We start from the raw sequence: 13,201 nt of genomic DNA on the forward strand, positions 1-13,201 counted from the left end.
AACCTGCAAAAGTATCAGGCTTTTTCTTTTAACAGTACTGAGGTAGGCAGTCTGCCTTCCAGATTTTTTGGAACATACCTTCCAAAATCCTGCCACGCTATCTGAGGTTACAGGAAGTTGAGTTGAATTCCAAAACATCTGCAGGATTTTTAGTTTATTTCTCAAAACAGTCCAACGTTTTACAGTATTAAAAAGATCCTCATTGATATGAAAGTTGTAGAACTCTTAATATCTTTTACTCAGTTTATTGTACATATATCAGTTCTAATTGTTATTGTTTTGTAACCCAAAAAGCAATTCCTTAAAGCAAAAACTGCAACCACATTAATTTATAAAGGGAATTGTATTTTTATATTTTATAGAGATACATTGAACATCTTCCTATATCATATATTTAGCATCTACAGAATATTAACTTCAATAAACACCGTAAAATAATGATATATTATTGTTACTGGAATATACCTTGTAAGCTTCTAGTACCAAATCCCCAAGATTTGCTGTCTCTGATTCTATTTGTTTTGCAACAGTTCCTGGTAGCAGTGGCAAAAGATCCTGTGAAAATATTAGTTTAGGGTTATCATGCTGGTGTATATCTTGTCTCCAAGTAACATAATTGTTTTATTTTTAAATATACCTTATACCAGTGATATTGGCTTCCTTGGACTGCAAAAATTACATGAATATTGTTGTCTATGAGCTTTTCAGAAAGTTGGCCAAGTGATGGGTACTCCTATAAATCAGAAAGAGGATTCATAATGTGGCTTTTATAGATTATTATAATTACCAATTCTAACATTTTACTTAAATGACCTAAGGTATGTTCATATATACATGAATATAAATAATTCTTTAATAATTCCTATTCCTTTTAAAAAATAAACTGCATACACACATTTAATTTAGGACCAGGGCCCTTCTTACAATTTACTAGCCATCTATGAACACACAATAAAATTCAACCATCATACTGAACACTTACTGAAATTCAACTATTGTCACAACCATTGCCAAGTAACAGAGAGGCTACAAAATTTTCCAGTAAGATAATTTTGTATAAATCATCCATTTCATATTAATGCAACTTATTAATTAATTAATTATTCTTATTAATGCAACTTAGTCTAATCTTTAAAGAGATAACCTTTTTTCCTGCTTAGTAGCATAGATGAGTTACAAAAGTATTATTTATCATCCTAAGTATAAGGGCCAAAACTGGCAAGGCAGAAACCAGAGAACTGTTAGGCAAACATTTACCAGCTGCTTCTTGTGACTGTCAAAAGTCTGGCTAAGCAGCCATTTACTTGAAAAGGCAGAAGAAAAAGGCTTAAACTCTGGAAGACAAACTACATAAAAAGTTTGACTTTTTTGCATTGCATGGCCAAATCAGCTGTGCATACATGGCTTTGTTCTTCTTTGCAATAAAGAGCCTAATTTAGCTGAATCTTGTGTAAGTCTTCTACTGGGTATGCCAAATTCTTAGTAGGAGGTAAAGTATATGGACAAGCAAGATTTAATGCCAGATCCGAGCATGGAGCTAGTCACCAAGCTTTTTATGATTAAAAGTTGGTGAACATATAGTTGCATTAACAACAACAAAAAAACAACAACAACATAGATAGCCCTGGTCAGTTTGCATGTTTTGATGAATTCTTACATGAATAAACACGGGCACATTCTTTAAACAGCATAAAGTTAACATGTTTTTTACAGTTAAAAAAACACTCAATGCAAGTGCAAAATTTTGAACATGCTTTCAGACAGTTCTTTGGGACAAATAACAGATTCTGAATGTTCGCTAAAACCAGCAAAGAGTTTGTCTACAGTATTTTTTTTAACTACAATTATTTGCAGAATTCTTCTGTCTCAGAAGTGTTTTTAGGTCTCCTTTCAGACTGTGCATGTTTCATATGTCATAAATTTTAAGTAATATTTAAATCGGGATTTTAAAGGCCATTCCAGCAAGTTCAAGGAAACAAGTATCAGTATAGCCATAGACATGGACGCATGAAAAAAATGGCACAAATAAATGGATGTAAATAGGCAAAATGTAGCCACAAACACATAAAATGATTACATATAAATGGGGACAATAGGAGAGGAATGGAAGGCATGGTGGTGCACTTATGCACGCTCCCTTAGGGACCTCTTAAGAAGCGTGTAAGGTCCACAGTATACAGTTTAAGGTAAAAAGTATGAGGTGGTTAGAGAAACTAATGACAGGATCAGGTAGAGTATTCCAGACATTTGCTGAAGTAGTATTTTCTGCAATCAAGATAAGAGTGAATTACATTTAGTTTGTATCTATTGATAACTCTTGTGTTATTGTGGTTGAAGTTAAAGTAGTCATTAACAGGTAGGACATTAAGGTAGATAATCTTGTGTACTAAGCTTAGGTCAGAATGTAGATGGCATAGTTCAAGGTTATCCAGGCCTAAAATTTCAAGCCTGGTGGTATAAGGAATCTTATTAACATAATATAACATAACGACAGAGTTGGAAGGGACCTTGGAGGCCTTCTAGTCCAACCCCCTGCCCAGGCAGGAAACCCTACACCATCTCAGTCAAATGGTTATCCAACATTTTCTTAAAAATTTCCAGTGTTGGAGCATTCACAACTTCTGCAGGCAAGTTGTTCCACTTATTAATTGTTCTAACTGTCAGGAAATTTCTCCTTAGTTCTAAGTTGCTTCTTTCTTTAATCAGTTTCCACCCATTGCTTCTTGTTCTACCCTCAGGTGCTTTGGAGAATAGTTTGACTCCCTCTTCTTTGTGGCAACCCCTGAGATATTGGAACACAGCTATCATGTCTCCCCTAGTCCTTCTTTTTATTAAACTAGACATACCTAGTTCCTGCAACCGTTCTTCATATGTTTTAGCCTCCAGTCCCCTAATCATCTTTGTTGCTCTTCTCTGCACTCTTTCTAGAGTCTCAACATCTTTTTTACATTGTGGCGACCAAAACTGGATGCAATATTCCAAGTGTGGCCTTACCAAGGCATTATAAAGTGGTACTAACACTTCACGTGATCTTGATTCTATCCCTCTGTTTATGCAGCCCAGAACTGTGTTGGCTTTTTTAGCAGCTGCTGCACACTGCCAGCTCATATCTAAATGATTATCCACTAGGACTCCAAGATCCCTCTCACAGGTACTACTATTGAGCAAGGTACCACATATACGGTACCGGTGCATTTTGTTTTTTTGGCCTAAATGTAGAACCTTACTTTTTTCACTGTTGAATTTCATTTTGTTAGATAGTGCCCAATGTTCAAGTCTGTCAAGATCTTTCTGTAACTTGAGCCTATCTTCTGGAGTGTTGGCTATTCCTGCCAGCTTGGTGTCATCTGCAAATTTGATGAGTTCCCCATCTATCCCCTCGTCCAAGTCATTGATGAAGATGTTGAAGAGTACTGGGCCTAAAACAGAGCCTTGGGGTACTCCACTGCCTACTTCCCTCCATGTGGATGTAGTTCCCCTTGAGGACTACACGTTGAGTGCGGTTGGTCAGCCAGTTACGAATCCATCTGGTGGTGGTGCTGTCTAACCCACATTTTTCTACTTTATCTAGTAGTAGGTTATGGTCTACTTTATCAAATGCTTTACTAAAGTCCAAGTAAATTATATCGACAGCATTCCTCTGATCCACTAATTTTATTACTTTGTCAAAGAATGCAATAAGATTAGTCTGGCATGATCTGTTTTTGACAAACCCATGTTGGCTTTTGGTTATTATTTTGTTTGCTTCTAGGTGTTTGGTGATTCGTTGCTTGATTATCTTTTCCAGAATCTTCCCTGGTATTGAGGTCAGGCTGATAGGTCTGTAGTTTCCTGGGTCTGTTTTTTTTCCTTTTTTGAAGATGGGAACTACATCAGCTCTTTTCCAGTCCCCTGGCAGTTCCCCTGTGCTCCAAGATCTTTGAAAGATATAGTTCACTGGTTCTGAAATCACGTCTGCCAGTTCCTTCAGAACCTTTATTTATTTATTTATTTTATTTATTTTATTCGATTTTTATACTGCCCTTCTCCCGAAGGACTCAGGGCGGTGTACAGCCAAATAAAAAGGCACAATATATACATTAAAACAAGACTAAAACAAAACATATTACAATGGCCAAAACATGGCCAAAAATTTAAAAAATTTAAAACATTAAAATAGTTTAAAACCCTAAAATATAAATAACCCCAGTTAAAATTTAATAAAACATCTAGGCCAGTCCCGCTTGAATAAATAGGTGCGTTTTCAGCTCACGGCGAAAAGTCCAAAGATCAGGCACTTGACGTAAACCAGGGGGAAGTTCGTTCCAAAGTGTAGGAGCTCCCACAGAGAAGGCCCTACCCCTGGGGGCCGCCAGCCGACATTGTCTGGCGGACGGCACCCTGAGAAGGCCCTCTCTGTGAGAGCGTACGGGTCGGTGGGAGGCATAGGGTAACAGCAGGCAGTCCCGTAAGTACCCGGGCCCTAAGCCATGGAGCACTTTAAAGGTGGTAACCAGAATCTTAAAGCGCACCCGAAAGACCACAGGAAGCCAGTGCAAACTGCGCAGAACCTTGGGGTGTAATCCATCCGGTCCTGGTGATTTGAACTCGTCTAGAGTATTACGAGCAGATGAGCTGAGTAATCTTCTTGTAAAATACCTCTGGACCCTCTCTAATGTATTAATGTCCAAAATACAGTGTATACAGTGGGTTCCAGGCAGATGAGCAGTATTCAAGATAGGTCTGGCAAAAGTTTTGTATGCCCTAGTTAGAAATATAGTGTTACCATAGAGAAAACTTCATAAAATAAGGTTAACAACTCTTAATGCCTTTTTAGCAATGTTGGTATAGTGAGCTCTGGTGCTTAGATCTTTTGAAATGAGTACTCCTAAGTCCTTGACAGACTTTCTGCCCAGCTTGTATTTGATGTTTTGATTATTATTATTTTTTGCCAATGTGCAGGACTGAGCATTTGTTAGCAGAGATTTGGAGCTGCCAATTGTTTGACCATTCAGATACATAATCTAGGTCATTTTGTAGGGTAGTAGAATTGTCTGTGGTGTTAAATAGTTTTACATCATTGGCAAAGAGGACGCAGCTGCTTGTAATATGATCACAAAGGTCATTAATATAAAGCAGAAAGAGTGTTGGTCCTAGAATGCTGCCTTGGGGAACACCACTGTTAACTGATGCAGGGTTTGATATAGTGTTTCCAATTTTAACTACTTGATGCCTGTTTGATAGGAATGTAGCTATCGTCCTGTGCAAAGATCCAGAAATGCCGTAAGGACTTAGTTTTAACAGAAGTTTAACAGAAGTTTGTCATGTACCTCTGAATCAAAGGCTTTGCAGAAGTCTATGTAGATTGTATCCATTGCTTAACCCTGGTTGAGTTGAGAGGTCCAAATGTTTTTGCAGTGTATGAGTTGCAGATTACATGACAATTTTTTCCTGAAACCAAATTGTTTATCAGAGAGTAGGTTATTTGACACTAAGTGGAGGAGGATGGATTGGTTTATGATGGAGTCCGTGACTTTATAGGTGACGCAGCAAAGGGAGATTGGTCTATAATTCTCAACATGGCCCAGGTCACCTTTTTTGAAATTAGGTATGATTGTTGCTAATGTCCATATGTCAGGCAAGGAGCTCATTCTAAAAGATTCATAGATGGTGCTTACAGATTCAGCTATGGCGGAGAAGAGCTTTTTTAGAAAGTAGGCACATATTCCATCAGTACCAATAGATAGAGATGGCTTTAGTTTGTGTAGTGCCCTTTTGACAGTATCTTCAGTAAAATCAATGTGAATTAGATCACTGCAATTGGTTGTGGTACAACTAGGAAATGAGGGGAAGATGCCATTGCTGTTGACAAAGACTGTTTATCTTCCAGCTTTGTTTCCAGCATGGAGAAAATGAACATGGCTACAGACATGCTATTTGTTCAATAAATAGACTTCTCAGTAGGTTTTCAACTTCTAAGTTTTTTATGACACTTAAGTTTTGAAACAATTAGAAACACGCAATGAAATACTTTTACATTAAAAAAAATATAATGCTATAGTAATTAAAAATTCTGAACACTTGTTTTTTTGAATGAATTGAGACTTTTAAGATAGCAGCATATGTACAAAAAAAACATGTATAGTAGGAACGGGGTCACAAAAATTATTTACTATGCAAATTTCTTCCATTCTGGATATAGTTGCAATTGCTAAAGTTTCTTGACTTTAAAAAGGAAAAGCAAAGATTACAACGCACAACCTAATGAGGTATCAATTAATCAACCTAACCAATCCACAACAACAAAAAGTGTGCAGTCACATTTCAACTTCAAACAAAAATTTCAAAACAATGAAAACCTGAAAGAGGAAATCAAGTGGGTTTAGGTTTTTCAGAACAATTAGGTATTCTGCAAGACAGGAAAGCGATTACCTTGTAAAACCAGGCAAGTGCTTTAAGAAAGGTACTTTGCATTATGCTGGAAGGTGCATAAATCCTCTCTGTTTGCATCATTAAAGCAACTCTTTTTCTAAGCTTCTGCAATGTTAGAAATTGCTTCTATATCTCCCTATATGCATGGAGCTCCAAGCTTAATCACTTCAATTTTATTGCAAAGGGATATATTGGGGGGGGGGGAGAAAGTTGTATAAAGCCAGTTTTCAATGCCCTTAGTACCTAAGCGAAGGACTCTGCTCTATATTTTTCTTTTGACTCTGACCAAGAACAAATGTATTAGGTATTCTCTCTGATCAATTAAAACCATGAAATAATTTATAATAATAATAACAACAGAGTTGGAAGGGACCTTGGAGGCCTTCTAGTCCAACCCCCTGCCCAGGCTGGAAACCCTACAGCATCTCAGACAGATGGTTATCCAACATTTGAATAAGATAATTTGAGCAGCATTTGAATAAGATAATTTGAACAGAAGTTCATATCTCTCAGAACATGATTCCCACAAAGACATTTTTAATGCTTTAGGAATTAGTCCAAAAGTAACACTGCATTATGACATATACCTTACCATACTGTTTGCTTTGATATACACGTTCTCTTTCAAATGACATTTTCCATCATTTGGAATTACTATCCCTGCTAATTTACTGTCAAGAGCCAAATGTGATGTCTGATCAGTCATCATGAGAAGTAGACGTTTTGCTTCTTTACGCCAACCAATATGGCTCTGCAATAAATAAAAGAATGTTAAGCTATGTAGTTTAGTTTAGTTTAGTGTCACTGCACCTCATACAATGAAATTAAATGCCATCTTCAGTGTATATTATAACTATAAAAATAAAACACAAACACACATCCATCACATTCTATACAATTGAATTGAAATCCTGATATTGCATTAATATTGCACTTTACAGTAGAATTCAATATAGTTACTGCTCTGTGATAGAAGCTGTTTTTGTCCTTATTTTTATTATTCTGTACCATCTGCCAGATGGTAATAGTTCAAAAATAGGGTGCCCAGGATGAGATGGATCTTTAAGAATGTTTTGAACTTTCTTAAAGCTGTGGGAGTTATAAAACTTTTCCAAAGAGGGGAGAGGGCAATGATGCTCTGGGCAATGACGTTGACCCTCTGGAGTGCTGTCCTATCTGCCACTGTGCAATTGGCAAACCCTACACAGGTGCAGTAAGTTAAAATACTCTCTATGGTGCAGCGGTAGAAGGTCACCAGCAGTTTTTCATTCAGTTGTTGTTTCTGGAAAAGTCTCAGATAGTATTTTTTTTAACTTGAATTTATATCCCGCCCTTCTCCAAAGACTCAGGGCGCCTTACACTATGTTAAGCAATAGTCTTCATCCATTTGTATATTATATACAAAGTCAACTTTATTGCCCCCAACAATCTGGGTCCTCATTTTACCTACCTTATAAAGGATGGAAGGCTGAGTCAACCTTGGGCCTGGTGGGACTTGAACTTGCAGTAATTGCAAGCAGCTGTGTTAATAACACACAGACTTAGTCTGCTGAGCCACCAGAGGCCCATATAATCTCTGCTGGGCACTTTTGACCAGTGCTGCAATGTGAGTGCCCCAGGTCAGGTCCTTTTTTATGATAACACCCAGAAACTTAAAACTGGCCACTTGCTCCACTTGGTCTTCATTGAGAAGCAAGGGTTGGATGCCTGATCTATTCCTTCTATAGTCTACTATAAGCTCCTTGGTCTTATTGGTGTTAAGGACCAAGTTATTGTCTCCATACTACAAAAGCAACCGGTACACCTCATCTCAATAGGCAGACTCATCCCCCCTGGAGATGAATCCCACCACTGTTGTATCATCTGCAAATTTATACTATAGCAATAGTATTACTAGCATGAGCGGGAATGCAATCATTCACATAAAGAGTATAGAGTAAGGGACTCAACACTCAACCCTGTGGTGTACCAGTGTTAAGAATAAGGGCTGAAGAGATACGATTACCTAATCTGACCCTCTGAGAGTGGCCAGACAGGAAATCCATAATCCAAAGGCAGATTGAATAAGAAAGTCCAAGATCCATAAGTTTAGACACTAATGCAGAGCTAGAATCTACAAAAAGCATCCTCACACAGCCCCCCCACCCTGCTGTTCCAAATGAGTCAGAGCAGTGTGAAGAGTGATGGCTATAGCATCCTCTGTAGATCTATTTCATCTGTATGCAAACTGGTATTTATCAAATGTATGCAGAAGATCAGAAATGATGTGCTGGCAAACCAATTTCTCAAAGCACTTCACGATGATAGGAGTGAGTGCCACTGGTCTGTAATCAAAATGTAAGGGAAAATACAATACGTTAAGAAATATTGTACTGCTTTAAAAATAATTTGTATATTCCATTATGATAGGGACATCTGGAATTCTGAGGGCACTATGGTCGTGGAGAATGAATATGTGGCAATTCATAAAAATGGCTGAGAAAAATCAAATGGCCTATAATTAAACAAAAAACACCACACTACCCATATCAGGTGCCAAGGGAAGAGGTCACATGGTTGACCAGAAGCTCTACTATGGTGATCCAGTACAATATAAAGAGTTTAAATCAAGAATCCGAAACACTGCTGGTTGTATCAAATCCTTCATTTGAAGGACAATTTCTTTGTATCCAAAGTTTCACTGTAAATATATCCCCCAAAAGTAACTTTAGAAGGCTATAGAAGGCAAAAAGGGATTATAAATACATGAAAGAATGTAAACCTGCAGTGGAAAGAAACATGCATTTAACATTGCAACATTACAAGATTAAATCATCCCCAAAAGAGAAAAATAAAATGTTAAATTATCTGTTATTGCTTACCTGACAAACCACCGCCTGAAGCATAGCATCAAAGCCTCCTTCGGGTGTATCAATATTTCCAGAGATTTTCTGCTTATTAATTACACTTCTGAATTCTGATATTTTTTATTAAAAAAGTTTTACAAAAAATCCCCCCATATATCCCCCCTACCTCCCACCCTAACCCCCCTCCCTCACTCCCCCAGACCCTCCCCCCTCCCGACTTCCCAGGGCAAATACAGGGAATAGTATCCAACAATCACATACTAAATTATACTAATTATCCATAACCCTCCACTCTCTAAAACCTTAACTCCCCTTCCAGAAACAAGAAACGAAAAAAAGAAATGTACATTCCTCTTCCAATCCATTATATATCAGTCCATTCCATTCCTAGAGTCTTCAGAATCTTCTGATTAAATTGGTATTTCCAGTTCGTCGATAAAATACATAGTTTTTAATATCCAGTCTTCATCGATCAAAACCAAGACAACGTTCCATCTTTCAGTATATTATATGTCATTTGCATTTAACATTGCAACATTACAAGATTAAATCATCCCCAAAAGAGAAAAATAAAATGTCAAATTATCTGTTATTGCTTACCTGACAAACCACCGCCTGAAGCATAGCATCAAAGCCTCCTTCGGGTGTATCAATATTTCCAGAGATTTTCTGCTTATTAATTACACTTCTGAATTCTGATATTTTGTCAGTCAGTGATAAAACATGAATAAAACCATGAGGTGGCATACAATCAAGTTCATAATCACTGTTTGGAATCAAAGAATAGTAAGTTGTAACTCCCACAGAGAATTTTTAAACTTGCTGTATTTGGTAATGTAGTACAGCAAACAGATATTTATAACATTATAGTGATAACTTCTAGGCTTAATAAACAGACATAGGAATTATCTTTGCTCTTCACTGGCAACCTTTTATTTAAGAAGTCTTCCATTAATTCAAGTTTCTCACTGTGATTTGGTTGTATCAGCATAGTTCAGAAAAAAAACACCACTTTTAACTATTTTTTGGGACGTGATATCCTAAGGATATGTAAGAGTGTAAATGTCAATTATTTACACTTTGTGGCTATATAGTCTCTATAAAGATTTAAAAAATGGACAATTTAAAAAATATCTCTATTTTTACTATCACTGAATGTGTTCATATAGCCACATAAAATTATGACTTTTATGCAGGACTAAGCTGGTCTCATAAATCCACCTCTAATTTTCTGCCTCAGGAGTGAATTATATACCATATTTTTCAGAGTATAAGAAACAATTTTTGCCCCATAAAAGAGGATGTAAATTTGGGTATATCTTATATTCTGAATGTAGCCCAGGCCACCCACCGCTCATCCACTGCCCACCTGAAAAATGGGGCACGGAGATGTGGCAATAGGCTATGACAATCCCTGCAGCCTGAAACAGCTGATTTTTGGGAGGCTGACCGCAATTGTTGATCAAACTGACAATCAGCTGCTTGTGCTAATCAGACTGTACTGAAGTTGAAATTGAAACGGGCTGTTTGCTGCAAAGAGGCAAATTGCTGGGAGGCAGAGGCAGATTTTTTTTTTCTTGTGCTAATCAGGCTGTGCTGAAACTGAAACTGGCTGTTTGCTCTTTGCTGCAAGGAAGCAAATTATTGGAAGGCAGTTTTTTTTTCTTGTTTTCCTCCCCCAAAAAGGTAGCTTCATCTTATAGTCTGGAGCGTCTTATAGTCCAAAAAATATGTAAATTGGAAATATGCTACTTTAGAGAGAAAATAATACAAATATATATTTTTTCTTTAAAAAAATGATTATTTTTTTTTTAAAAATGCAACTACCCTTCTTAGCATCAATAAAAATAAACATCAGTTCCATTCTCCTGCTAGTAACCTATTACCAGACATACATCAGCAAATGAAATCTAAAACTTTTAAAACTAGGGTGTAAATTACATTTGTTTCCAAAATTAGTATTACAGTTAAATGGTTTTTATCAATGAATATTATTTATTAATAGTATAAAATGGGTGCATCCAAAGAATATGGTAGAAAAAGTTGATAATGCAACCAATGATGCCACTTAAATTCTACATTTTTAGGCACATATGCATAAACAACAGGCATTGTTTGCATCATTGCAGTTGCTCCCTTGATTACCTACAGACAGTCCTGGAAAGATGAAACTTACAATTTTGGGATCAAACAAATATATTACCAGCCTTATCGATAATACTGGAGTAGTCACCTATCTAAAGCTCCATATTATAATATGACAATACATATTTACCTAAACCTTGTAGCAGATAAAGCAAATGCAAATTCACTCACTTCTCCAAAATTAGACACTGAATGTATAAATTTATACCCATGAATGTCCCCTTGAGTTATATATATTTATTTTTCAACAATACTTACCTGCACTGATTATGGATTCTTTTTGGATGAATACTAATATAAGGTGATACTGATTTATCTACATAGGATCCAAATCCAAGTTGCAAATCAATGGAGATATTTTCCATCTTCTGAGATAATTCAAATCCAACAGAATTTAATCGTTCTATATGTCTATGCATAGATGCAGATACATCAACCAAATAATAAAGATCAACAGGATACTTTTCCAGTGGGTGGACTTTCAGCATAAAACTTGCTTCAGAGCCTAATAATGCAAAAAAGTAGATCTACAATCAATACTTCTGAATATTATTTTAAAATCAAATCCTATGCAGAATGTTTTTCCAGTTTTACTAGTTTAATTTACTTTAGTTTTTTAAACTTTAAGTAAGCATTAAGTATGTGTTACTTACACACACACATGCACAGAAACACAGCTTTTCAAGCCATTCCATTTTCTATGCTTTTCTCATTATATAATTATATAATTCTCTCAACACTGTCAAACTCTTCACATTAGGCTGCATTACTGTTGCTATTGGTCTTCTCATCGTTCCTGTTGCCCATCTCCTCCTACTTGTGACTTTATGACTTTAACTTTGTTGCCTGTATCCTTGCGATTTATATTTATATTGATTGCTTCCTAGTATGGTTTGACTGCTTATTGTACCGTATTACAGTCACTGGGTGTTGTGCCTTGCGATTCTTGGTGAGAGTAACTTGTCTTTTCATGTACACTGAGAGTATATGCACCAAAGACAAATTCTTTGTGTGTCTAATCACACTTGGCCAATAAAGAATTCTATTCTATTCTATTCTATTCTATTCTATTCTATTCTATTCTTACTGACAAAGAGGCAGTTTGGTTGAAAAATTATATAATTATACAGTATGTATCACTAAGTATAGCAATACTTTGGATTTCAGATATTTACAGGTAATCCTTGACTTACAACAGTTCATTTAATGACCATTCAAAGTTAGAAAGCCACTGAAAAAAGTGACATAAGCATTTTTCACACTTATGACCATTGCATCATCCTGAGGTCATGTGATAATCTTTGTGACCTTCTGACAAGTCAATGGAGAAGCAAGATTCACTTAACAACAGTGTCACTAACTTAACAACTGCAGTGATTTACTTAACCAAATGCTGTAAAATGGGGCAAAATTCACTTAATGAATGTCTCATTTGCAACCAAAAATTTGGCTCAACTGTGGTCATACATTGAGGCTATGGTCATAAACTGTATTTACAAAAACTTTTCAATCCTGAGTGAATGCAGTACCCTATCAGTACCAGTCGTATTTGCTTTGTTGTTGTTGTTATTGTTAGTTGCAAAGTTGTGTCCAACCATCGCAACCCCTTGGACAACATTCCTCCAGGCCTTCCTGTCCTCTACCATCCTCTGGAGTCCATTTAAGCTCACGTGCTACAGTGACTCCATCCAGCCACCTCGTTCTCTGCTGTCCCCTTCTTCTCTTGCCCTCAATCTTTCCCAGCATTAGGCTCTTCTCCATCCTCATTAGGTGTCCAAAGTATTTGAGTTTCATCTTCA

General features: G+C 36.6%; 1 protein-coding gene across 1 annotated transcript in view; it reads right to left on the reverse strand.

Moving 5' to 3' along the window:
- ITGB8 (integrin subunit beta 8) overlaps window positions 1–13,201 on the reverse strand; it is a 61,366-nt gene that overhangs the window by 13,317 nt on the left and 34,848 nt on the right. Inside the window, exons 4-8 of the mRNA XM_058183081.1 lie at window positions 11,661–11,907; window positions 9,858–10,023; window positions 7,004–7,162; window positions 638–733; window positions 466–555 (exon numbers count right to left, since the gene is read on the reverse strand). Coding sequence (XP_058039064.1) covers window positions 466–555; window positions 638–733; window positions 7,004–7,162; window positions 9,858–10,023; window positions 11,661–11,907 — 758 coding nt within the window. The remainder of the gene's footprint in view (window positions 1–465; window positions 556–637; window positions 734–7,003; window positions 7,163–9,857; window positions 10,024–11,660; window positions 11,908–13,201) is intronic.

Source organism: Ahaetulla prasina, chromosome 4 (assembly GCF_028640845.1).
Source record: "Ahaetulla prasina isolate Xishuangbanna chromosome 4, ASM2864084v1, whole genome shotgun sequence".
Taxonomy (NCBI): domain Eukaryota; kingdom Metazoa; phylum Chordata; class Lepidosauria; order Squamata; family Colubridae; genus Ahaetulla; species Ahaetulla prasina.